Below are 27,107 nucleotides of genomic sequence, written 5' to 3' on the forward strand. Positions count from 1 at the left end.
AAGACTTATTTATTTACTTACAAACAGATTTAATATATAATGTGCGAGTCCTAGTTTTTCCTTGGCCTCCAACTTCTAGAAGCTAGAAGACCGGCAGTAGCTCTAGACAGAAGATGAGTAGATGCTTCCAATGGGAAGTCACTCCACATTTTCGCTTATAGCCTTACAAAGGGCTGATTGCAAGTAACCGCAGAAAAAAAAAGCTTTTTATAGAAAAGTATGGTAAATATACGTTTACTACAGTCGGTGCCTATTACAAACATTAACTAAACAAGACATATTTAGCCTTCTTATGTGTACAACATAAAGTCTGTAAGTTACCATGGTAACTGTGATTTTCGACTAAAGCAGGCCGCACACCAGCCATACATTTGTAACTCGATAATTGTGGCGCTACATTTGAAACGCGACACATTTATCGCCCCCATACATTTGTACGTGAGCACGCACACCGAGGAAACATTTGTGGCGGGCGCACTTTGTGGCGAGACGTTGTCCGCGCTACACGAATTCAAGATCGAACACGTTCGTTTTTTGTGTCGCGTTGGTTTGCAAAAATGAAAGACAACATTGAATTTTACGTTGAGTTTATTGCAGAGGTTGAAAAAAACCCTGTATTATACAATCACACGCTCAATGATTATAGTAACAGACGGATTACAGAAATTATTTGGACTAAGATTGGCGAAAAATTCAATGAAAAGAGTAAGTACCTACCTTTCTTTGTACTTAATCGTGCTACACTGTGTAATTATTTTGCCATGACACCAGCCCGTATGGTTTTAAGAAGTAATTACACAAATAATTTCGATTTTCTGTAGCATCGTTATTCGGTCTGCCTTGATTTATATGATTGGTAGTGGGGTTAGGTATATTTCCGTTTTCGGTTGGAGTTAAAATTATATTATCATTCTTTTTTATAAAGTTATGTAAAATACAAGCAGCTTTAACAATTTTGACTGCTTTGTCGACTGAACATGAAATTGGAGTTTCAAAAATTCGAAATTTAGACACTAGCATACCAAAGGTGCACTCGACAATCTTTCGTCCACGGGATAGTCGATAGTTAAATATTCGGCGATCATTGTTTAAAGATCTACTATTGTACGGTCGTATTATATTAGTGGACAGGGGAAATGCTTCGTCAGCTGCAAAGTAATAAGGAAATGACCGTCCAAATTCTTCTTCACCTGGCAAGGGCCGTGGCGTAGGTATATTTAAAGTATTATTATTTAATGCTCGGCCTAATCTCGAATTTTTAAATACTCCTGAATCATTATTCCTCCCATAATCACCCACATCGATACTCGTAAATAATCCGTTTCCATCTGCACACGCCATAAGGTTAATAGAAAAATATTCTTTATAATTAAAGTATGAAGATCCAGAGGTTATAGGCTTCTTCATTCTAATATGTTTTCCGTCAATGGCTCCAATGCAATGAGGTAAATGCCATCTTTCGAGAAATCCTTTTGAAATATCTATCCAATCATTTGTTGTGGGTATTTTCATGTACATTGGCTGTAAAACTGTCCATATAACATCACAAGTTTCATCGATAATTTTTCCAATAGTTGTTTCACCTCTTTTAAATACGTAAGACATTGAAATGAGGATCCAGTCGCCAAGTACCTGAAACAATTCGTGTAATTTGACTTTAATTAATAATACTGATTTTTGCAGGTGATGATTGTAAGTCCAAATGGAAATCCATACGTTCAGCCTACATACGATCTCTCAATACAAAATCTAAAAGTGGGTCCGCTGCTGGGTCGAAAAAGGAGTACTATTTAGCGCCATATTTGAAATTTCTAAACCCTTTTACAAAAAACCGACCACAAGAGGGTAATTTACCAGTACAAGAAGATGAACAACGTTCTGAACATGAATCCCAATCTCATGAATCTCAATCCCAGATTGAGGAAACTTCAAACAATGTTCCCGATTTCACATCTGCCGAGGAAGATTCACTGAGAAATGAAACGCCTGCAGCTGGTTCGTCTGTACCCAGTCCCCATTCTTCGAGCTCAATACAGACTCCTCAACCATCAAAATCTCGGAAACACATGAATGAAGCAGACAGATGTACTATTGAATATTTTACACTAAAAAACAAAGACTGGAAAATAATCAACGATCTGAGAAACAACCAAAAAATCCATGTGAAATGTTTCTTTTAAGTTTAGTTCCACACATGACATCCATGTCCCAGCAACAGCAATTAAGCTTTCAAAGAGGGGTACTGGACTTAATAGAAAACATTAAGTACAGGCAGCTACCACGTCGATCATTGGATACGAGTTCGTCAAATTTATCAACATTTTATACAAATTTTTCTCAAGTTCTAAATGATGACCGTCCGTTGCAAAGGGCAACCGAGATTGCTCAATCAGAATACCAGCCTTCGCAAGCACCATGTACAATTCTTCAATCAGATGAGTCACCTGCACAACAATCAAACGAGACTCCTCAGTCTGAAAGTCAATTTTTACTTAATATCTTACATACCTTAAAGTGATGAGCAAACGCTCTTCAGCCGAAATACACTCTCTGAAGTGGGTATTTTGTTTTGTTAAACTTAATATAACTAAATTTAATAATAGCTTGTATGTGTTTTCAGGCATTCGATAATATAACTGGAACTTTTCTTCATCGGATTGTAATTCTTGCGAAATTTTGAAATTCCCGTACATTGTGCAATCTTGATTAAACGGATGAACCCAATAACGTCTTTTTTTTCTCATTAATCGCCACATCAAGAAATCTTCGTCATCAGACGATGATGTCGACATTCTCAAAGCGGTGCCACGCTACAACTGTGCTTCCGATGTGCGCATATACAATACATTTGTATATGCATACAATTGTAGCGCAACGATTGTGGCGACGTAAATACCGTAAATAACAAATGTATGCCTGGTGTGCGGCCTGGTTTAGAAATAGTAAACCCAGCGCTGTCTTTAAATCCATTTATATTAACGGCATTTGTCATTTTAATTTTTATTCAAAAAGATGATTATTGAATTACAACTAAAATAACATCCACAGATCTAGGCAGAACAGCAAGTCACTACTATATAACCTGTGAGACTATGGATGTTTTCAACTCTATGGTTCGCAAGTCTATGACGCAGGGATACGTACTGGAAATGCTGACCAGATGTTCAGATTTCCAACAATTAAAAGTAAATATTTACCAATTTATAAAGTTACGTTGTAGCTACGAATCTATTCAAGGTTTTACTAACTTATGTTTTATTCATTTATCTATTATATAATTTTAATTTTTTGGTGATTGTAGATCTAGTATGAAAGAGTAATCGCCGACACACAGGGGTGCCCTGTGTAGCATCTGTAAAATTTTATCTTTTAGGAAATAATCTTTAGTCAAAAAAAGTTAGAGCTTGTCGCGGGGTCTGTGGACCTGGCTACTCAGAGGGGTAGCGAGACCCTACCCACTAAAACAACACCTCAGCCCTCCACACGCCCTTAAGTTGGCCCACGGGGTTCGCCAAGGAATTCAACCCAAGGGGCTTATATCCGCAATAGAGCTCAATCAAGACCTGCGGTTCCGTGTCGATCGAGGCTGAGACCTCAATCGCTCAGCAGCCTCACCATTAGAATGCTATATTATCCCTAAATAACATAGGCTATATTTTTTATATGGCTCTGGCACGGTTTGTGCATTAGCCAGCGTCAAGTATAAGATTTTTATAATTCGTGCTTTTTGCCTTAGAAATTCGACCATGTCCTCCATGTACGGTTTAGGCACTCGCCCGGTACCGCACAACCCTCCCAAAGGCCGAGAACAAATTTAAATTAAATTAAAACTTGCCCTCGAACCGGGAATCGAACCCGGTACCCCTCAGCTAGCTGCCACTTAATAAGACCGCTAGGCTATGAGGCCCCCCTAGGCTATATTTATTAACAAAATATTAAAAGAAAGTTTCAGCTGTGCAAGGTTAACTATAGAATAATTAATTAATATAAATATATAAATAAATAATATATAATTAATATCGCAGGTTCGAAAAGAAGAGTTATCAGAGCTATGGGAACTTAAGGATCGATACTGTGAGCTAAGGATAGAAGATGCGCCGGAGGACATACATTGGAAAATCAATATACTATTACAAACTTTTCTCTCTAAAGGACGCGTTAATCAATCTTCTTTGCAGTCTGATTTGAACTATATTAGTCAGGTATCTATGCAATTTATTTATGTATATCCCTTGAATATAATATAAACATATGTGTTTTGTATTATAATTAAGATTTACTGAGTGTTTTAAAATCCTATATGTTTTAATTAATAACCAAAGTTGTTTGAATGAAATCGAATAGATGAAAAGATTTTTCATCTGTTTATAGCTTTCAAACACATAGAAGTCTAAGAAAATTACATAATGCCTTTGTGATATTATATTATATTCATTTTTACGATCGAAAAAAATGTCTTTCACGTTCTTTCATTATAATATTTTTATATATTTTTTCTTATATCGATTTTCATATGTAATACCACAAGAGCTTCAAAATTATCGGGTATTTCCCGATAGGTTCGGGACCTTGAGGGAAATACCAGATCATTTAGAAGCTCGAGTGGTATTCGGGGGATTATTTTTCCGACCCAAATGTCGGCCAATAGAATTGCACCATGAGACGAAATGTACAGTTAACAAATAAGAATTTCATAATGAATAAAACAACTACTTAATACTTTTCTTGAAGCAACGACCAGAGAAAATTTTCACAAAAAATTTTCAGTATAATACCATGTAGGTTGTACCACGTGACGTCGAATGGTGCAATTCTATTGGCCGATATTAGGGTCGGAAAAATAATCATAATTATTTGATAACCGGTAATTCATATTCTACTACTAGAAGAGGCCTATAAGTTTATTAAAAATGGCTTTAATTTAATATATTATTATTTTACTTTGGGATGTGTAAATAAGTTGATTAATAAAATTACTTATACGGAAATGTTACAAAATATTTTCTTTTAGAATGCAGTACGTATAGTCCGCGCACTTTTTGAGATAACACTACGCAAAAACAACGCATACATGGCCAGTTTGTACTTGAAAATGGCGAAAATGATGGAGCTCCAACAATGGGACTTCTATAGCGATATGAGACAGTTTAACTGTTTTCCTATAGAAATTATGAAACACTTAGAATATCCTATGTTGAAACCCGATCAGATAAGGGACATGGATTGGAAGGAAGTTGGTATGTCTCTTTCTATCATATGTTCGGTGTAATTGTTGAAGGGAGACGGAAGCAGTTTGTGCTTTACACTATTAATTAAGAAGAAATTGCAGCGAAAATGATTTCTACTCACAATTTGTAGGAAATTTGTTTATTTTAATATTGTTCATATTTGAAGAAGCCGGCACTGTGCACAATAGACTATCTATGGGCGCATTTAACATTAGCTCATATAGGTTAAAAAGTATTATTGTTTTTAATAGGTGTGAGAAAATAAAGAGGGTAAATGTACCACGGCAGTCTAGCCCTAGTATGGGGACTAGAGTCTGAATAGTTTGTATACACTATATTTTATTTTAAAATAAAGATTAAGGGTCTGTTTCACAATGTACGGATAAGTTCTACATAAGTTCCAAATTAGCTATTTATTACTTATTGGTAGGATAAACACTATTGTTGCGTTTCACGACTGTCAGATAGCGCTTTTCGTCACATAAAGTCCATCAAAAGTTGAAGTGTCAAACACCACAATTTATCTTCCAAATAATTTATGTGTTGCATAGCTATTTGGTACTTTATCCATACATTGTTAAACAAGTAATTATTTTTATAGGTGACCTAGTAAGAAACCAGAAAGCGGCGCGTCACGTAAAGAAATGCGCTGATGAATTTCCTCTATTAGAAATGGAGGCATCGTTACACCCCATTACAAGGACAGTCCTACGAATCCGACTTACAATAACACCAAATTTCAAGTAAATATAAACTTATGAATATTTATATAGAACCTTATTCATTTCCATTTCCTTTTTCGTTCAGTCTTTTCCACTTCCTTTAAATTGCCTGGGAATCGTTTTTAGCTATACAACGTACACGTACACAATTTTATTCCCATATTACAGTTTTGTTAATTTTTATTCATATATTAAAATAATGTTAACATTATATAAGTTATAAAATTAATAACGAACCGTCTTATTTATAAACTAAAAGTCGTATAATTATGACCATTTTTAAATTACTATTATCCTAACTTTAACAATTTTATTATTAATATAGATGGAACGACAAATACCATGGCAAGGCACCTGAAGCATTTTGGATATGGGTAGAAGATCCGGAATCAGATATTATGTACTACCACGAGTACTTTTTAATTACTAAGAAACAGGTTAGTGTTATAATTAATTAATTTAACTATTTACTTTGTATTGTCTTTTATTGACATAACTTTCACACATAATTAAACAATTTTTTAAAACTTAAATCCGGTAAAAAATTGTTTTATTATTTACTTTGTTTTAATGTCTTAATTAAAATAGTGTTTCACATGTAATATATACAATATTTTATATTGCTTTAAAGTTTTAAATCATTATTAAATGTGCTGATGAAAAATTATAAATCAGCTTCTATACGTAAGTTTCTAAACAACGCGCCGATAATAGATAAAGAAAAGTTGTATGTATATAAAAAAAATAAGCATAGCAATAAATTATATTTATTTTTAGGTTATAACAAATGAACCGCAAGAGTTGATTATAACGATCCCAATATCTGAGCCATTGCCTCCGCAGTACTACATACGAGCTACTTCCGAAAGGTATTTATTGTGTCTCCAAATATTGTAGATAATAAAAAAATGTGTGCGTGTACTAGGTGTACACACGTAAGAAGTGAAACTTCTTTATGACCTTAATTTTCGAAAAATGATCTACTATATGCAACTTTACAGAAATTGGTTAAATAAAGTTAAATTAGATAAAGTTTAACAAAAGGCTTTTATTATCATAGACATGAATACAAATACAATTATTTCATTTTAACTGTACTACTATGTAGTACTAAGATTATTACAGAATTTCATTTATTGTAATAGAATTATTAGTATTACTATCATTGTTATCGTTATTATATATTTTTGTTACTAATGGCTTCGAATCTCTTCGGATCAACCGTGGTAGGGACAAGAAAAAGATGGCGCGTAACCGAAAAATGTGACAAATGTGTGTAAATTTTTTTCCAACGCCGACAAAGAAGTTTGACTTCAAAAAGCAACATGGTGCGTAACCTGCTACAAAATTTCTCCCATACGTCGATAAAGAAGTTTCACTTCAAAAGATGGCGCGTAACGGAAAAATGTGACGCGTAACGCAAAAATGTTACACTAAATTTTTTTCCAACCCCGATAAAGAAGTTTCACTTCAAAAATACATAGTTTTTTGACAATAAATTGGGCAACTCGATATATCCTTGATTTGAACTATAAAAATTCGTAGGGATAATGAAACAATTACTATAGGAATAATAGAGGTAAGACTGACAAAAACTTTGCCTTTAAATAAAATCACAAATAGCTCACCATACGCAAAATCGCTCAATATATGTTGGCGTAATTAAATAAGTTATATGGGCAGCGAAATGAAAAGAAAAAAAATCTAATGTAGCGATCAGCCGCGTCGAAAATGACTAAGTAATTGCTTAATTTTATTATTATGACGTTTTGTGTCATTATGTCAAGCGTTTTACATTCCCTTAATTTTCTTGTACCCCAAAACTTGGTGATCAAAAATAGTGGCGGAGACTTTCTTTCTTGCCAGTTCTTCTCGCCCGCTCTAAAAGAAAACTGTTAGTAAATGTAAATTAAAAAAATATATGTATTGTATTTTATAAGTTTGTAGTATTACCAATATGAATAAATCAACTTTGATTTGATTAATAATATTTATTAAACGGAAGTAAAAAAGACTTTTCCTCAACGTTAATGTATTTAAATATTTGTGAATTATATGATTTTTAGAATACTAATTAATTTTCTATTTATTTCCAGATGGTTAGGATCAGAAAGTGTTCTACCTCTTACGTTCCAACATCTGATTTTACCTGAAACACACCCGCCACATACAGGTATAAACAAAACTTTTGATACATTTTAGTTACTGTGCAAGATTTAACGTTGCGTTCGATTGTAATTTATTATTTTATTTATTTATAATAATTGGTCAAGCGGACAATATAGTATGTCACGTGTCAACGGATATTGGAGTAGATATTCTGTTGACCAATCACAATCAAGGAGCGTACAATCGTTTCGTTTTTCTTAAATTACTCTCTAAACGGAAAATGTAATACAAATTTTAAACGATTATCAAAATACCTAGATTTATAACGCCTACAAATCAATATGTAATTTATTGCGATATCTACATGGATAATCCTTCTTTTCTACTTCTTGAAATCTGTGTTTTGGAACTACAAACTACTTAGTGTTATTGTCTTTTATTGACATAACTTTTAGACATTTAAAGGAAAAAAATTTTTAACGGATTGAAGTTATGTATTTATGTATTAAAAATTTACAATTATTTTACATAATTTTAAATTTAATCGACGTTTCGCGTGCTTTACAGCGTGCGTGGTCACAGGTCGTATGTTTATAATACATAAATACATAACTTCAATCCGTTAAAAAATTGTTTCCTTTAAATTAAACTACTTATTATATTAAAAGATAATTTTAAATTCATTTTTACGTTCAAACTTTAGTACGTATGTTATAAGTTGATATATTTAACTATATAATTCAATAATTGCACCTTATTTATTTAGTTCGCTTTGCCCAAGATACTGATTGTATGGAATAATAAATACTCTAGCTCTATTATTGAACAAGTGCCCTATATCCTTATCAATTTCTAGACTCATGGCTTATTAAAAAAAAATTCCAGACCTATTGGAACTGCAACCGTTACCAGTTACAGCGCTCAATAAACCATCATACGAAATGCTCTACAATTTTTCACATTTCAATCCGATACAAACTCAAATATTCCACTGCCTATACCACACGGATAATAATGTGTTATTGGGTGCACCGACGGGTTCAGGAAAGACAATTGTGGCTGAAATAGCTATGTTTAGGGTTTTTAATCAATATCCTGGTTGTAAGGTAAGGTTTTTTATCTGTATAGTTAATTTATAAGATTTAAAAACTAGCAACGTATCTACTCACATGTTTGTCTACGGGCTATTTCCAAGCACGTTTCTATAAAAATAAAGGTTTTCATAAAAACATGAGGAATAATAGGTAGATGAATTTACGCTGTTTATTTTTTGTTTACGAAGATTTTTGTCGAGTAGCCAAAACATGGGATTTGTAATAAATTGATAATGTTTTTACTTCAGTCTTAGATTCCTGAGAGCGATCACTTAATGCAGACTAAGCCGGTGTCCTTCCTGATTGCTTCTGTTGCCCTCCCTTATATAACAAGGAATAATATCTTAGATAATAATAAAATTCTTCTGTTTTTATTTAACGATTTATATCGGACTTTAGTAAAATGTTTCTATAAATTGTAATAATAATATATGGAAGTGAATGAGAATTCAAATAAAACTATAACAAATTATGGAGAAATTCAACCTTTATTATTTTATTAAGACAATTTTTTTAACGAAATTATTATAATTAAGGTCGTATATATCGCACCACTGAAAGCGCTCGTCAAAGAAAGAATTAAAGATTGGAAAGTGAGACTTGAGGAGAGACTCGGGAAGAAAGTAGTGGAGTTGACAGGTAATTTATTTATTTAAACTTAAAAACATTATCATTGTGTGTAAACATAAGGTTGCACACAATGGTGCATAAGATTATCTGTTCATTTAATCACAACTTACATTAGTTTTAAATAAATATTATTGTCCAATAAACATCATTAATAAAAATATGTATTTTTCATATTTTCATCGTTCCGTTTCTATGTTTTAACGCAACGACAATTTATCTAAATTGAATACTATAGGAAATGCATAGAGTCGCTACAGCCATGGCTTTAACCTGGTCGAGAAAGAACCTCCAGCTTCCTCCTGTTTTGTGCTTTTTACAGTTCGTGATTACTATGAAATACAGTTTAACTCTCTTCTAGGAAAAACCAAAGTTTTCGATATTCTACATTTCCATTATCGAAGTCAACATTGGTATATTCACTTACTACCACAAACATGATCTCTTATGAACGTGAGATAACCTCACTTTACAGCCCATTTAAAAAACGCTTCGCTCTCTTATTTCGTCCATGTTCACAAATATAAGCATAGAAATTACCATTTTATAATTAATTGTTTTAAATAGGTGACGTATCACCCGACGTTCGAGCCATAAAAAATTCTCAAGTGATAGTAACGACGCCTGAAAAATGGGATGGTATAAGTCGTTCGTGGCAGACGAGAAATTACGTACAGGACGTGGCGTTGATAGTTATTGATGAGATACATCTATTGGGTGAAGATAGGGGTCCGGTACTCGAGGTTATTGTGTCAAGGTTGGTCTTAGTTATTTTAACTGTGTTTTAGTATCTCTCTTCAAACGATCATAAACCATATAAGAACTTGCTAATCGTCTGCAATTTGTAATAAAACATTTTACTATCATTCAACGTAACTCAACAATATTCTATTTATATGAATAAGGGAGCGTTCAAGTATTACGTAACCCAATTTTTTAATCCCCCCCCCCCCCCCATGTAACTCGCCGTAACGTTTTTCAGAACCCAAGTATATTAATGTTCCCAAGTCTAGTAAAACGTTTCGTGACCACCTAGTGACTCTTTAGTTACTATTATGTGGTGTAAGTAGAAAATAACGCGTAATTCAATCCCCGCCCCGCATCGTAACGTTTTACAAAAGGTCCCCGTCCCCCCCCAATTCATTCAACGCTCCCTAATTCTCTTCAGCTTTTACCAATGATAACACATTCCTGCATCTGTTGTCTGTGCCTACTTAACCTGAAGCAAGATTAAAAATCTACTGCTACTAAGCAAAAGAGGCCCCTAACCTTCCTAACAGAAAAATACTGATTCTCTAGCAGTCGAATCCTGGATCATCGGTTTAAATAAATACGTTGCGTAAAGAAATGTGAACTCAGTTGGGACTCATGGAAATTATATTTTTTCAGAACCAATTTCATTGAATCGCATACATCACGGCGTCTGCGCATAATTGGCCTGTCAACAGCTCTAGCTAACGCTAAAGATTTAGCAAACTGGTTGAACATAGGCGAAATGGGACTTTACAACTTTAGACCCTCCGTGCGACCTGTGCCCTTGGAAGTAAGTTCCTACAATATTGATTTAATCGGTAAAACATTTTCCAGTAGCAATTTTTTACTTGGGACTATTTCTCGATGTTTTATTATTACTGCTAAGAATACACAATAGTAAGACTATGTCAAAAAATGTTAAAATATATTTTCTTATGAACGCCATTTGAATATACATATATCTATATATACATATATATATATATATTCAAATGGTATATATTAATATATATATGTAAAGAGAATGATCTCTTTAATTTGAATATTCGCGCGCACTGCTAGTTCGTGAGTGAGCCGCGTCGTGTCACGTCAAGCTAGCTGCCATTGTCAAAGATGTAAAGGACAAATATGCTGAGATCGTTGAATTGTATTTTAATCTTATTTGTTAATTAATTTCATACTTAGTTAAGCTATATGCATCGAGAGGTGATAACAATAAACTTTTATTGTCGTTTCTTTACTTACAGGTGAGATTGTGTTAGTCTCGTAAGGATTGTATCAGTGTGTAACCTACTCGATAAATAAAATTGCATTATTTACTTACAGAGAAAAAAATAGAAGTTTTATTTAGCCTCTTGCAATTGAAATACAAACTATTGTCTTATATATACTAGCTGACCCGGCAAACATTGTTTTGCCATGTATATTAAAATAAGAAGCATTTAGCATTTGTTGTGTAAGGTTTAATATTCAGGCATTGTGGTGAAATTTAGTAGGCGAGCCTTAAACATCAATTTTAAAAGCAATGAACACCTGTAATTTCTGGTGTCTAAATACAATTTTTATGACACAGGTACACATATCAGGTCACCCTGGACGTCACTACTGTCCGCGTATGATGACAATGAATAAACCTACGTTTCAAGCCATACGTACGCATTCGCCGTGCGCGCCTTCACTTGTCTTCGTATCTAGTAGGCGACAGACAAGGTATGGTCGTGATTTTTCAACTCCCGGTTCTAAATCGGAAACGTACTATATAATAGTTAATTGAAGTGTGTTTTGTCTCGTTTATTAATTTTTAGTGTGAAAGAGAGCGAGACATTCAGTAGCTATTTTATACATTTATAAATAAGGGTGTGTATGTGTTTTTGTAACCTTTTACCTCCAGCTTGTTAAATCCTGGTGACCTTATTTAACCAAACGTCGTTTCATTTGCTACCATTACGGCTTGCAGCATCTTTTGACATCCTAAATAGAAACTCTGGCAGATAAGATCGGGTGTCCTTGTGTGTTAAGAGTGAACTGAGGGTTTTCTCAGTTATTCTCTTTCTCTTGTTTCTTTCTATTCCATCGTATCTACTGGTCCCTTTGGGTATATATATGAAGTTATACTTCTTTAGGCGCGTTATGAATAATTGATGAGAGTGAAATTTTACGATGCGCGCGCACCGTGACACAAAATTAACAGAATGAAGTTGCCCACGGAAGATGCTACGGCTTTGGACATAATTTAAAAACAACATTCGAATAATAATAGAATTTATGTTACACTTAATGTTAGAGAATAATAATAAATATTTATTTATTTAATTTTTCAAATGGAAACTGAACTTTATTGACTATAATGACTCCTTTTCCAGTCTTTGATTATTTAATTGTAATGAATTATTTGCATGCAATCAAAAACTATTTTTAATGAGGCCAAAGAAGTATAAGTTCTTACGCGCGTACATAAGTACACGCACCCTTTTTTTTATATTTATGAAACAGTTTTACGATCTACGAGTAAGTTACAAAGATCTTTAAAACCATTAAGTCATATTAATACATTTCAGATTAACGGCACTAGACCTTATAGCATATTTAGCAGCTGAGGAGAATCCTAAACAATGGCTTCACATGCAAGAGATGGAGATGGAATTAATCCTGTCAAATATACGGGAATCGAACCTGAAACTCACCCTGGCTTTTGGGATTGGAATACATCATGCTGGTCTACATGAAAAGGATAGAACTACGGTGGAGGAATTGTTTATTAACCAGAAGATTCAGGTATGTTATTTAGATTTATTAATAAAGACAGGTACATGGTAATAACGATATTTCAAACACTATTTAGCAACGTCATAAAAACCCTATAAGATTTTCAGTGACACATACTTCGTAAATATGTTTTTTATTACTACTGTTATACTACTTGCCAGTTATTTTGACAAATATAAAATTATGTCTGGCGAAGATTTTTTGGCATAAAATTAAAGCGTGTCTCAAAAAAACGTAAATTTTAGTGAGAAATTCGTCTAAACATAATGTAAGCAAATTAAAACGCCTAGTTCTTTAATGCTTTTAAAAAAACTTACGGGATTCTTTTTCATTTGTTTTTTACTTTATAGTTTACCCCATCATTTCTCTTATTTGAACTAGATTTTTCGATATACTGTGTAAACTGTTTATAACGGATTTCAAAGGACCGAGCATTTTTATCGTTATAGACAGGGTTTGTTATAGGGATTGAAGAAAAAATATATGGGTATTGGGTTAAGCCAAACAAGTTTAACTCATTTTTACGTTATAGAGAGTGTTTCGTTATAACAGAGGACATTATAAAGAGTTTACACTGTATTTGGAAATGAGCTTCAGTACAAATATATAATATTATTTTGTATACTTTGTCTGTTAGCTGTTCATAGATCAAGGCGCGTTTAAACTTTTACTTAAATGAGTAATCTACTATAAGATTGTAAATTAATAAATTACATTGATTTTGACTACAGGTGTTAATATGTACCGCGACACTCGCTTGGGGAGTGAACTTCCCAGCTCATCTAGTAGTGATAAAGGGCACGGAGTATTTCGACGGGAAACAAAAGAGATATGTCGATATGCCCATTACTGATGTCCTGCAAATGATGGGTAGAGCAGGAAGACCGCAAGTAAGTTAACTTTTTTTATATGTGTTTTTTTTTATTTGCCGCCCATGGACACACTCGATGCCAGAGGGATCGTGAATGCGTTGCCGGCCTTTTAAGAACAGGTACTCTCTTTTCATGAAGACAAGTTCACCGTGGATTTAATTGGAAGCAATAATAATATTTTCGTTGTCCTTGTAATGATTGTGTACCATGAGTAAGTTAATTCACTTACGTTTCTAAAGGTTAAAACTAAAAATAAGTAGATACTAAAACAACTCATATATACGAAATGCTAAATTCTCACTTGATTGGTATATTTAAATTTATAAAACAAAGTCGTGTTAGTTGAACCACTTATAACTCAAGATCGGCTGGACCGATGTTAGTTATCTCTTTTTTGGTGGACTCTTCTCCGCTCCGAATAGCAGAATAAGTAATAAAATATCGAATAACAATAAATTAATTAATTAATTTTACGAATGCAAACAGTATGTGGCGCCATCTGTTGACAAAACTACGCATCATTGTACATTGAATTCGTGTCAGTTCAAGAAATTCCGATCTTGTGGTGAATGAGGAGATGCATAACCAGGCTTTGATCTTGATCGAAGGCATGTGTTACCTCATCAAAAAATGTTGTACATCAGAAAGTGCTTTATCGCAATATTGGCGCTAGAGAGAAGAAGCCTAATGTGTAAAACTGCTATTCTTCTTTCTTTGTATTAATTTAATCCTAAATTAAGTTTAAAAAAGTTAACATGATATTATTAGACTGTTAAGTTATCCGGGTCAGCTAGTTTTTAATAAAATTTAACCCCAGTATAATTTAATATGTCTATTTCAGTACGACAATGAAGGTGTGGCTGTTGTATTGGTGCACGATCAAAAGAAGAATTTCTACAAGAAGTTTCTCTACGAACCATTCCCCGTCGAATCTAGCTTACTTCAAGTATTGGCTGACCATTTGAACGCTGAAATTGTTGCAGGTATTTTCAAAATGTTGAAAAATATAGCAAAATAAATTAATGATTTTATTTACTGTCTAACTTTGACGAAACTAAGTCTGACTCGCGTTTTGTCTTTTAAATGTATTACAATAATTAACTGTTACATGTTCTGAGAAGCATGATATAATGGTTGCAGGTAAAAAAAAACTATTTTTTCTGAAGGAGTGAAGGTGAATTTATTGCCAGTTCTTCTCGTCCATTCTACGCCCTTGACTGGATAACTGGCATTAAATTTACTTATAAAAGCATAATTTTTTTCTGACTTTCAAAAGTGTACATTTTTGTATGAATAAATTATATTTTGATTTATTTTGTACCGCAAAAATTTAATAGATTTTGTCATAATCGACGACTCATTGGTCTAGTGGTACCCCTGACTGCGAATCCATGGGTGTGAATCCCCGGGTTCGATCCCCGGCTGAGACGAACATCGATGTGATGAGCATTTGGTGTTGTGCTTAGGTCTTGGGTATTTAAATATATATTTATATGTCGATCTATCTATAATATGTATGTATATCCGTTGCCTAGTACCCATAACACAAGCTTCACCAGCTTAGCATGGGACTCGGTCAATTGGTGTGAATTTTCTTTAAAAAAAAATCAACTGTATAACTTATGGCATGGCGTAGAGACACAGAATTCTGTCTCTTCTATATACCTTTGTCCCTGTTAACATGAGTAACATAAAAACATTGATATACTTATCTTTTAACAATTTACTGACTTTTTCTGACCAACAACAACAAAATTTCTGGTGTTCCATACTTCTGTATCGGCTATAGAGAAATGTAAAAAAATATCTTACAGGTACAGTGCAAACAAAACAGGATATATTAGATTATTTAACCTGGACATATTTCTTCCGGAGGTTACTTAAAAACCCGTCGTACTACAACTTAGAGAGTATTGAGCCTCAAGATGTCAACTACTATTTGTCAAGTTTGGTACAAACATCGCTCGATGCATTAACCAACGCCGGTTGTGTGGAAATTGAAGAGGTATACTAAATTTTACTATTTGTACCACAGGGACAAAAGTGGATACATAAATAAAATTAAGTATACTAAAGATTAACTGTCTCTTCGAGATGGACACTAATCGATTTAAACCACAATACAGCAGATATACTATCACCAATTAATGTTCTGTGTCAATCAAATTTAATTCAAGCTAAAATTTAATTAAATTTATTTCTTTTAAATTTATATATTGGTAAAGTTCGATTATCTTGGGTTGGAAATAAAAGTAATGAGAGATTAGTACTCTCTCAACAAATAATAGATAATGCAATTCAATAAACGCTAAATACATTAACAAGTAATGGTTATAAAAAGTATTTATTTAATACGCCATAACGCGTAATAATTATAACTAGATTGTGAGTTTGTTTTCGACTTTTTTATAGTATTATTTCATCTATATAAGCTGTATATGTAATACAAATAGTATATTTAGAAAATCATATTAACAAATTCTTTAGTTAGTTAATCATAAAATTTTGGTGATTTAAGAATACGTTATCTTTGAACAAATTTCTTGGTTCTTATAGTATTTAAGTTTCTGTGAAAATATCAATTTTGTATACGTATTTCCTGTTTGTAGGATCAGCGCACAGTCCAATCTACATGGATGGGTAGGATAGCATCTTACTACTACCTGTCACACAAGACAATGGCGCATTTCACTGAACATCTGCAAAGTAATCTCGATTTAGATGCATTATTACGTGTTCTGTCGGACAGTCACGAATATGCTACTCTACCTGTAAGACATAACGAGGATGTTTTAAATGGGTAAGTTACAAGAGATATAGGGTGAGCAAAAAATCTATATCTCTTTTAGGTGAGTAGGTGATATACTGTGTGTGTGTGGTGTGTGGTATGTATGTGGTGGTGGGTGGGTGTGGGTTTGAGCACGTGTAACTCGGCAGATTTTGACGTGTTAAAGAAGGCCGTTGATTACTGTCACATCCAGCGCTTTTACTATCAGGAATCGAATCCAGAACCTATGTGTTATACGCACTATGCACTGTATATAAAATACAGTATAATATATTTAGATCATTTCAATCATTTGTTTTCAGTATACCCATTAATAAGTCAACCAAAAATTATTAAACAATATTTTCAAACACTCAGTTTTATTCGAATTAATTGAAAAATATGTATTTTCAGTGAATTATCCCAACTTTGCCGTCTGCCTGTTGACCCACTCACTCTAGACTCCTCTCATGTAAAAGCCTTTTTGCTGCTCCAAGCGCACTTGACCAGAATACAATTACCCAACACCGATTACTTAACAGATACTAAATCAGTTCTAGATCAAACTATCAGGATTATTCAGGTAATGTGTCTTAATCTATAATAAGTATGTAATAAATAAGTTTTTATAAGTGTAATAGTTATACTAAACTGTTAAGTGTTACTTAACCAATTTTTACTTAGTTTATTACTTTCTTTGATATATATTTGTATAGTTGAATAAAATCATTTTAGTGTTACCAATCCAGTTAATGTTATTAGTACTTAACAATTTGTAAAGATTTATTGAATGGTATAAAAGAACATTGTATTTAGTAAGTAAGTTAGTAATAAGCTGTAAATCAGGGGCCTTATAGCCTAGCGGTCTTATTAAGTGGCAGCTAGGTGAGGGGAACCGGGTTCGATTCCCGGTTCGAGGGCAAGTTTTAATTTAATTTAAATTTGTTCTCGGCCTTTGGGAGGGTTGTGCGGTACCGGGCGAGTGCCTAAAAGCGTACATGGAGGACTTGGTCGAATTTCTAAGGCAAAAAGCACAAATTATAAAAATCTCATACTTGACGCTGGCTAATGCACAAACCGTGCCAGAGCCATAAAAAAAAAGCTGTAAATCTTTCTCAATAAATAAAAAATGTTAAATATGAAATTAACGTAAATATCTTTTTGCGTAAGTGATATATTGAAATAAGAAATATGGACGTATTTCAGGATAAATGTCCATGATTGTAGAAATAGATTTTAAAAATATTTTAAATGCTATTAATTGGTTTACGTTGTATATTATTTGCAATTTTTTATTTAATGACGGAATTTCCATAATATACAATTTTCCTGTTTTTAGGCCATGATTGACACGTCAGCTGAAAACGGATGGTTATATGTCTGTCTGTCTTGCCAACTATTAATGCAGTGCATAATCCAAGCCCGCTGGCCATCCGACTCACCCTTGACCACTTTACCTCACATAGAGTCGCAGCATCTTTATATATTCTCTAGTATGGCCAAAGACACAAATAAACCGTGTACAATATTAAATGGTCTAAAAGTCGCTTGTATGCGGAACTATGAACTGCTAGCAAAGTATTTAAGACGCGAGTTTGAGGAGAATCAAATCGATCAGATTTATAAGGTCAGTATCACTTTTAATTTTAATAAAGGTTATCTTTAATTCTATCGAGAATAGGAAATTAAACAGTCCATTAATCGCTCAATTCACTGTAATTCACTTCTTACACTTCACTAATTTTAAACTATTACGCTTAAGTCAAAAGAATTCTTCTTTTCGCATGCTCGTGCGCATGTGCCACAGCACACAGTAGTCTGTCTGGAATAAACTGCTTTTAGCAGTAAGACTGCCCCTTTAATTCCTTTGTCTTCATTTATTTAATCTTATTTTTTCCTGTTTTGTCTTATTGTGATGTAAATAATGTGTTATTTTATTATTACTCTGACTCGACCATCTCGCTTCGGGAGGATGTTAGCGTTAATTCATAACCAACAGAATGGCTAAATGAAAAACATGCGGGCTCACGTTGAGATTCTTAAGAACATATTAATATTTCATTATTTATAAAAATGGTAATTAAATTAAAATTAGAGTAATATTTAATTACTATTAATTACATATGATATTGTTGTGTTTACCATGTTGATATAAAATCTATCTTGAAAACCCAAAAATAGCTATAATTCCATTAAAAATTAGATGGATGATTAAAGACCAACAGAATGGTTAAATGAAAAACATGCGGTGAGCCCGGTTGAGATTCTTAAGAACATATTGCCTTTTTTTTTTAAATTGTAATTAAATTAAAATTAGAGTAATATTAAATTACTGTTAATTGAATATTATAGTGTCGTACTTACCATTTTGGTGTAAAATCTAAGTCTTATCTTAAATATAATAATCTAAGATTATTATATTTTTAGGTAATTTGTGACCTACCCACATTGGACGTGAAAATAAATATACGAGGAATATGGTTTGACAGCGACTGTGAACATGATAAAAAGATTCATACGCCACAACATAAGGACCAATGGATGCCGATCCACGCTGATCAGGTATATTTCTGGTATCTCTCTAAAACTCCAAGAGCGTATACGTTCTGTTTGAATGTGTGTGATATATCATCGTGAAGAAACCAGGGTCTTAAACTCAAATATCCGATGTTTAGTAGGCCACTACTTCGGGTCTACTTGTCTGTAAAGCATAATGAAACAGACACAGAAATGTCTCTGCCCCTACCTTCATAGTAAAATAATCTAAGTAAACTATATTGTTCATAAGTAACCCAAATGTTATTAACATATTTTATACTGAAATGCACATTCTCTCAAGAGTATTTAAGACGAGCTTAAAATGTGGTTGCTCAATATCAGAGAAACACGGAAAAAATTGTATTTATCAATTCATTTTGATATGCTTAGCAGCTATGTAACTGGAAAAATTATACTATTAATTCAGGGTAATCTACCGACTTTAAATACCTCCGACCGAAAAGGAAAAACGACTGTACTAATTTTTATGAATGTTAGACTGTTCCCTAGATTGGAATATATTCAAATCAAATATTCTCACTAAATTTCGCACGTGACCTTATATGCCTATTTAGGCTTCATACTCAAATAATATCCTTTAATTAAAACAAATAACCTTCTTTGTTTTACGTCTTTTAAAATAAAATTTAAGTAAACTGGAATATACGTTCCTACTTTAATAACGTCAAAATATATATCGAACTTAATATATTTATACTACTACTAACTTATTCTATTTATTTAGGAATACACTATAGTACTGGAGATGCAACGTAGAGGAGGCAATGTGAATACGGTGATATGCCCCCGATTCCCCCGTTCCAAAAATGAGGGCTGGTTTGTCACACTTGGTTCGTTGGAATATGGAGAATTGCATGCCTTGAAGCGAGTTCCGGCTAGAGGAAATTCCCTCCTCACATTCTATACGCCAAATTATACAGGTAGGTTGTTTAATAGTCATAGCATCAATATATTAAGGTTTACGCTCTGGACAAATTATTCCATCGATCGAATTCGATTTTTAATTTATCTAATACTAATTAAAACACACCTCACTAAATTTCATTAAAACTAAAAGTTGCTAATGCACAAACCGTGCCAGAGTCATAAGGGAAAAAAAAAACAAAAGTTAATTATTACAAGTATAAAATTATATGTCTGAGACCAGACCTTATATTATGAATTTTACAGAGGGTTTAAATTATATGCCTTGAGGTGCATTAATATATATATATATTAATGCACCTCAAGGTGCTTTCGGATTGCTTTAGAATCTCGACTGCACCAATTGACTTTTCATGTGCGTTAGTACGGTGAAGGAAAATATCGTGAGAAAACGGCATGCCTTAGATCTAAAAATCGACGGCGTGTGTAAGGGCCAGTACACATTACGCGCTCGGCGTTGCGTTAGGCGCGCGTTGGTAGCGTACATACAGCGCGCTTAGCACGGCGTTAAGTCGATAAGTCTGTATCGAAGTGCTCGGTCTCCATTTTGGTGAATTGCGTCCACTCTACACGAAAGCGCGCGTTCAAATGTACAACAAAATGGCGGCTCATGTATCTCGAAGCGCGCGGCTGACGCCCTCCCAACGCGCGTGTTCTCGCTCTTAGGCGCAAGACAACAATGACCTTCCTATTAAAAAAATATCACGAAACAGAGAAATCTGCGAGCTAGAAGTTGTAGTGTCGGCTGTTATCATTGACCGTCCTTATTGCTTTCAGGTCGCCTTATTTATACATTGTATATTATGAGTGACAGCTACTTGGGATTGGATCAACAGTACGACCTTCAATTTGAAATTATTGATCCCTTACCCCCTGAAACTGTGGAAAAAGTTTATGAACCTGAAAAAGTTATAATCGAGTAAAACTCAAAATAAATTATTTATAATCTTGTTTGAAATTGTTTTAATTAAATATTCCTTTTTATAATTATAGGAAACTTTTGTCTATCAATTCTAGTTTAGCTAATAATTATTGTTTCATATTTAAATAGATATATCACAGTAAAATTGTAAATATGTTTTTAGCAAAAAAGTGATACTGCTTTCAATAAAAATTTTATTTTTTTATTATTATGCATCAAAGATAAAATATGAACTATGAAACGATGGAAAGTGAAACCTTATTAATTGAACCAGACTGTATGGGCCTGCTTCCAGCATGGCTTGGACTTTATGAGCCTGAAAGGTATTTCAATCCCGGAGACATCTGCATGATGTCTGAGTGAGGCTCACGAACTGTCCTTCACTAGCAGTCTCATGTGATTTCGTTACTTATCGTTCCCTCAGTTTTACACCAGAACTGGATATATTTGTGATAGGTATGAGAAGACAGAGAGACAAACGTAAGATGTTTTTATTTTTTAAGTACTAATATGGTGCGACGAAATATTGGGATAGTATCCGCTGAAAAATCTCGCAGTCGCAGTTATAAAGTACATCTAGTTACTCAACGACATCTAGTTTTTAATCCGCCCAAAAATATTTATCTATTTCTTAACAATTATTCTTATTTTTATTTATTTACTTTATACTTTTACACACAAATCTTCTAAGACTTCTTTACTTACACTGTTCATTTTTACTATTATAATTTTTCCTACTATTATTATTATTAGATTATTTTTCTTTTTTGCGTCTGAGGCGCAAACTAACTGTTATGGTCTCTGGCAGAATGACCAGCACTGCAAAGCACGTCTGCTCCTCAGCATAATGCTGAGCCAGGGCCAGTTATTCCTTTAAAAATATTTTTTTTGTTATTTTTCTGTGTTTTTTGATTCTTATTATTATTTTATACGGTAATATGTCATTTAGTATATATACTTATTATAATTATTTAAGGTCATCTATAATGAAAATAAATAAAAAACCTACAGCTGAAGATTGGCTGTGCGGGAAACTTAAGATGAGAACTGAAAACATGTGGTACAAATAATATCACAAGATAGATTACAATGTACAATGTTACAATGTATTTACAATTTTACAATGAGACATACATAACAACTAATACACTACTAACTTTGAAAATAACTATCTATTTTAATTTTACATGTTAATGAAATTTAAACCATTATAGTGTTTTAGCATATCACAAAATGTTTTAATATCTCTATTTAAAATTACATCCAACCATTTTAATCAGTCAAGTCTATCACTATAACACCTCAAATAATTAAGTCTAAAATTATTTAATCATTAATCTTCTATATCTATCAATAAGTTGATAACAAAGCAAAATCATAAATTCTTAATTTGGTAATAATCATTGATATTTTGAAAGATGAAAATGTATGGATTTTTATTCCTAATAAATATTTTACTTCTGATCGACAGCACTTTTCATTTAGCACTAAAGAAATAGTCAACCAATCAAGATTAACACTCAAACAATGTCAAATATTGTTTGAGTGTCACTTTCATGCTATTTACGCTTATGGTCATATTCAATAGCTCTAGCCTCAGAAATAAGCTGTCTTTCTCTGGTCAAAATACCATCTAATTGTTCAGTAAATGCATCAAATGAGAATTTACTTTCAAACCTCTTCCTGCCTGCTTCCCCTAATTTTACTCCTAGTTCAGGGTTAAGAACTAATTTTGCCATTGCTTCAGCAAAGTCAACACTGGTTGGAGGACATAGAAATCCAGTTACATCATTTACAACTGTCTCTGTAGGACCCCCACTATTCACAGCAATAACTGGCTTACTGTAATACATTGCTTCTAGAGGCACAATACCAAAGTGCTCATTGGATGGTGTGTATATTAATGTGTTACAATGGTATAACAGTGATACCTTATTAATATCCTTGGGTGATTTCAGTAATGTTACCTTATCATCAATATCCAGTTCACTTGCCAAATCAGTCAGTTCAATAAAATGTTCCATATTCTCTAAGTTTATTGGATCAAAACCACCAGCCATTATTAAATGCACTCTATACCAATCCTCTTCACATAACATATGTCTTAGTTGTTCAAAGGCTCGCAAAGCTAATTGAAGATTCTTTTTCCTTTCATATCTGTTTATGGATAGAAATAAAAATTTATCTGTTCCAACAGGAACTACTTCTTTGAGATTCTTAGGAGTAGTATTCTTAAAGAATTCTGTATTGATAGATGGATAACAAATGTCAGGGACATCCTTTATTTTTTGAAATGCATCTTTGTATACTCTTGCAGTATATTTACTGTTAACCAAAACCTTATCTGCTTGTGCAGTTGTAAGTTCCTCAAGCCAATTCAAGGGAGCTCTATATAGATCTTTAAGAAAACCACGCTCTGTGCTTAAGAGCTTATCTGGGTGATGACAATAGAAGACAACTCTGAATGGGCCCCTCGCGAATTTTAAAAATGGAATACATAATGATATGAGATCACAGAATATAAGGGTTGGTTCTTCGACAGGGATAACGTACCAGGCAAGATAAATTGCAGCGTAGACCATACGCAGATAAGCGAAAGCCGCCTTAAATCTTCCTAGAATAGAACGCGGAATCCAATCTCCAACGACAGTAACGGGAAATGTCCCATTCCTTGTCTCAGCAAAACAATGAGAGGGATCATGATGGTTGGTAAAAAATGAGACTTCGTGGCCTTTACTTTTGAAAGCCAAAGCCGCATCTAATACAAGACGTTCTGCCCCACCTATTCCAAGATCCGGATGAAGGAATATTATTTTCACCATATTTAAAAGAATAATTAAACAACTTTATTGTAAACAGCTATTTTGAATTCTTAATATTTTTAACATCTGAGTTTTAAATTTTAATCCCTTAATTATATGTAACATATAATTAAGGGACACAGGGAACATTAACTCAGCACTCAGCAGTGATGCCAACTCCTTACAGTATTATCCCCCTACGACCAACTTTAGATAATTCTAATTAACTATAAACTAGGGATGCTCGATAATCATCGATGTTCGATCTTCTTTATCAAAATTACTTTTCATTCAGTCAGTTGATAAAATTATCGGAATATGTAATAATTTGTTCCGTTTCTTAATAAATTTCGAACCATATCACTGTATTTTATTTCTTTGTCAATTATTAATGCAAAAATCATCGATTTTGGGCTTTCGATTATGTCATCGATGTCAATATCGATGTTTTTCTAACATCGATCATCCCTATGTTTGGCTTTCAATTATGACATCGATCATCCCTACTATAAACCCCAAAATTGTTTTATGTACACTCGGTCTGAGAGGTTATTTCAAAAATCAATTTAAAATACTTTCAAATTGTTTAAATGGCTGTTGCCTAAAAATACTTTCATGTAGTTTAAATGTTATGTGGGTGCATTTTACATATTAGTTACTTTACTTAATGACCTAAATGTTTGGTCTGGGTATTAATTATTATATTTCTTAACTTTTATTTATTTAAATTTAGTTAGTCCTAATTACTTTTCATACATTATTTTAAGAGCTTTTTGTTCTTTTCTAACCGTTGATGTACCAAGAGAGAGCCACGAGCCTAGGAGCTTATATTTGCTTAAATTGGTTAGGGTTCGAGGATAATATAAATTGTATGGAAACGTGAGTTTTATTTTAAATCTTGAATAAGTAATCCCTAAAAACCCCTTCCTAAATAAATCTACCACCTAAAAAATCCCTTGACATCTTGATTCCCCTAAATTTGGGGGGAAAACCCCCAAGTTGGCATCACTGACACCAAGTCATACAACAGTCAACACTCAACACTCACAAGTCACAGGCAGGGTTCACAACCGTACGATAATTATCGTACATTTGCGATAATTTCATAACTACGTACGACGTACGATGGTACATGACTATCGTACGCAGATTTTACGATAATTTCCAGTCTGAACTCTGATAAAAAATTTGATGATTACAGAGATAGCCCAATAACAATTACAGTTTTTAGTGTCAGTGCCATCTATTGGCTTATTTTTCTATTAGGAACTTATGCTGTCACAAGGCAACTACAGCAGATGAACAAAGCGTTAATGTACAAACACAAAAACGCATCAGAATGCACAGCCAAAAAATTCACGATTTGTATGGTGACGCAGATTTGGAAGTCTTCGATAACATTTTAATACCTAACGAATTTTAAGTGATAAAAATAATATGCGATGTTTACGGACAATAGGTTACAGGACACTTAGAGCGAACACCATATTGTTCAACGAGAAAATATTGCGTATTTTTGTTCCTCTTTGACGGAAGAGATTGAATTAAGTTTATTTTTTTTTAAGTATTATTTTTTCAATTTGAAAAACACAAGTTTACAAGATTTAAACTATAAATCGTTTGCAACATTTTATTTTCACGTTTCATATGATTTTTAAAGTATTTTTAGTCATTTTCCTGACTGTACGATAATTTATCGTATATGTATCACATATACGATAATTTTACGGCTCTGGTACGATAACTGCCTGGCTTCAGGTTGTGAACCCTGGTCACAGGTCACAACAGTCAACAGGAACAGTGATGGTTTTTTTGTCAGTAGAGGCATCAGGCAAGGCTGAAAGTACCTATTGCGATATAAAAATAAACCTTTTTCTTTAGAAATAGGGATTTTATTAGTAAGAACGGGTCAGACCACATGCCAAAATAAATTTGTAAGGAAAGCTGTAAATTATAAACATTTCCTTAAAGCCAGGTATAAATTATACTAAACAGATTTTCTATTAGTAGAGGAAAAATAGGCCACAGACGACTCAAATTTAAAGGTAAATGTGATGTCGCGACGTTTCAGCATTGGAGAAGAGCTACTGCTTAGGTTTTGTTAGCTTTAAGTAACTATGCCCAACATGCCTGACTAGGAAGACTACATTTCTCTATACATGAATTAGAGACTAGTATTTGCCAGATAGGAAAGTAATCATATTTGGAAAATATAAAGATGTTCTAGAATTAATTACATAGAAAAAGGTATAAATCAGGAATTGAAATGCAAATTATAATTGTAGTTTCATAGTTTTTGCAATGACAATGTCTTGGAAAAACAATATTGGAAACTATTAATTTTAACTTATTTCCTTTAGTTATATATAACTTGAGCAATATAAATCTGTAATTAAAAATATTTATTTATTTTTTATATTATGTCAATAACGTTTCATAGTATGTATAATTTATATTAATAGTAACACTTTATTTACATTAAATTTTCAAAAACAGATGTAATTGCTGCTCTTGAGAAAGTATTTAATTTCAGCATGATGATGCACTACTGTTACAATATTACCTTGTTTGGTAACTTTATTTTGAAAATAAAAATATTTTTGATATCAAAATGGCTTTATACTTCAAGTTTAAAATAAATCTACTGTATAACAATGCACTGTAAAAATAGGTTATTATTTTATTTATTTTTTTTCATCATCAATTATTTCTTATAATTAAAATCATAATAAAAAATACAATACAATAGAAGCACAATCTGAATATTTAAATGAAAGACTTTTTACAAGATTGTAAATTATAATTAATGTAACTTATAAGTATGTAAAAAAAGAAATTAAAGCTCATCCTTTCTTTCAATTTTTACTAAATCAACATGGAATGTAAGTGTTGCTGATTTTGGAATTTTAGGTGGAGCACCAGCCTCTCCATAGGCAAGCTCTGATGGAATTACTAGTTTGCGT

The 27,107-nt window shown here is 33.0% G+C and overlaps 2 protein-coding genes and 1 long non-coding RNA gene across 3 annotated transcripts in view; 2 read left to right on the top strand and 1 right to left on the bottom strand.

Moving 5' to 3' along the window:
• Positions 1-21,374, top strand: part of LOC125052049 (activating signal cointegrator 1 complex subunit 3) — a 34,666-nt gene extending 13,292 nt beyond the window's left edge. The window contains exons 19-40 of the mRNA XM_047652698.1: positions 3,049-3,185; positions 4,026-4,202; positions 5,012-5,237; positions 5,830-5,971; positions 6,276-6,387; positions 6,728-6,819; positions 8,047-8,123; positions 8,945-9,165; positions 9,690-9,792; positions 10,348-10,537; positions 11,170-11,323; positions 12,107-12,243; positions 13,092-13,308; positions 14,031-14,189; positions 15,013-15,154; positions 15,986-16,176; positions 16,781-16,971; positions 17,353-17,521; positions 18,278-18,565; positions 19,366-19,500; positions 20,222-20,417; positions 21,199-21,374. Of these exons, the coding sequence (XP_047508654.1) occupies positions 3,049-3,185; positions 4,026-4,202; positions 5,012-5,237; positions 5,830-5,971; positions 6,276-6,387; positions 6,728-6,819; positions 8,047-8,123; positions 8,945-9,165; positions 9,690-9,792; positions 10,348-10,537; positions 11,170-11,323; positions 12,107-12,243; positions 13,092-13,308; positions 14,031-14,189; positions 15,013-15,154; positions 15,986-16,176; positions 16,781-16,971; positions 17,353-17,521; positions 18,278-18,565; positions 19,366-19,500; positions 20,222-20,417; positions 21,199-21,344 (3,602 nt within the window). The 3' untranslated portion in view covers positions 21,345-21,374. The remainder of the gene's footprint in view (positions 1-3,048; positions 3,186-4,025; positions 4,203-5,011; positions 5,238-5,829; positions 5,972-6,275; positions 6,388-6,727; positions 6,820-8,046; positions 8,124-8,944; positions 9,166-9,689; positions 9,793-10,347; positions 10,538-11,169; positions 11,324-12,106; positions 12,244-13,091; positions 13,309-14,030; positions 14,190-15,012; positions 15,155-15,985; positions 16,177-16,780; positions 16,972-17,352; positions 17,522-18,277; positions 18,566-19,365; positions 19,501-20,221; positions 20,418-21,198) is intronic.
• Positions 9-2,724, top strand: LOC125052050. The gene is made up of 2 exons (XR_007117395.1): positions 9-705; positions 1,684-2,724. It is a non-coding gene; the product is annotated as an uncharacterized LOC125052050 (long non-coding RNA).
• Positions 21,375-22,423: 1,049 nt separating the features above from the next.
• LOC125051802 (alpha-1,3/1,6-mannosyltransferase ALG2) lies at positions 22,424-24,268 on the bottom strand. Its single transcript, XM_047652367.1, has one exon. The coding sequence runs from the start codon at positions 24,163-24,165 to the stop codon at positions 22,903-22,905; it is 1,263 nt and encodes a 420-aa protein (XP_047508323.1). The 5' UTR covers positions 24,166-24,268; the 3' UTR covers positions 22,424-22,902.
• Positions 24,269-27,107: the final 2,839 nt, after the last annotated feature.

Source organism: Pieris napi, chromosome 8 (genome assembly GCF_905475465.1).
Source record: "Pieris napi chromosome 8, ilPieNapi1.2, whole genome shotgun sequence".
Lineage (NCBI taxonomy): Eukaryota > Metazoa > Arthropoda > Insecta > Lepidoptera > Pieridae > Pieris > Pieris napi.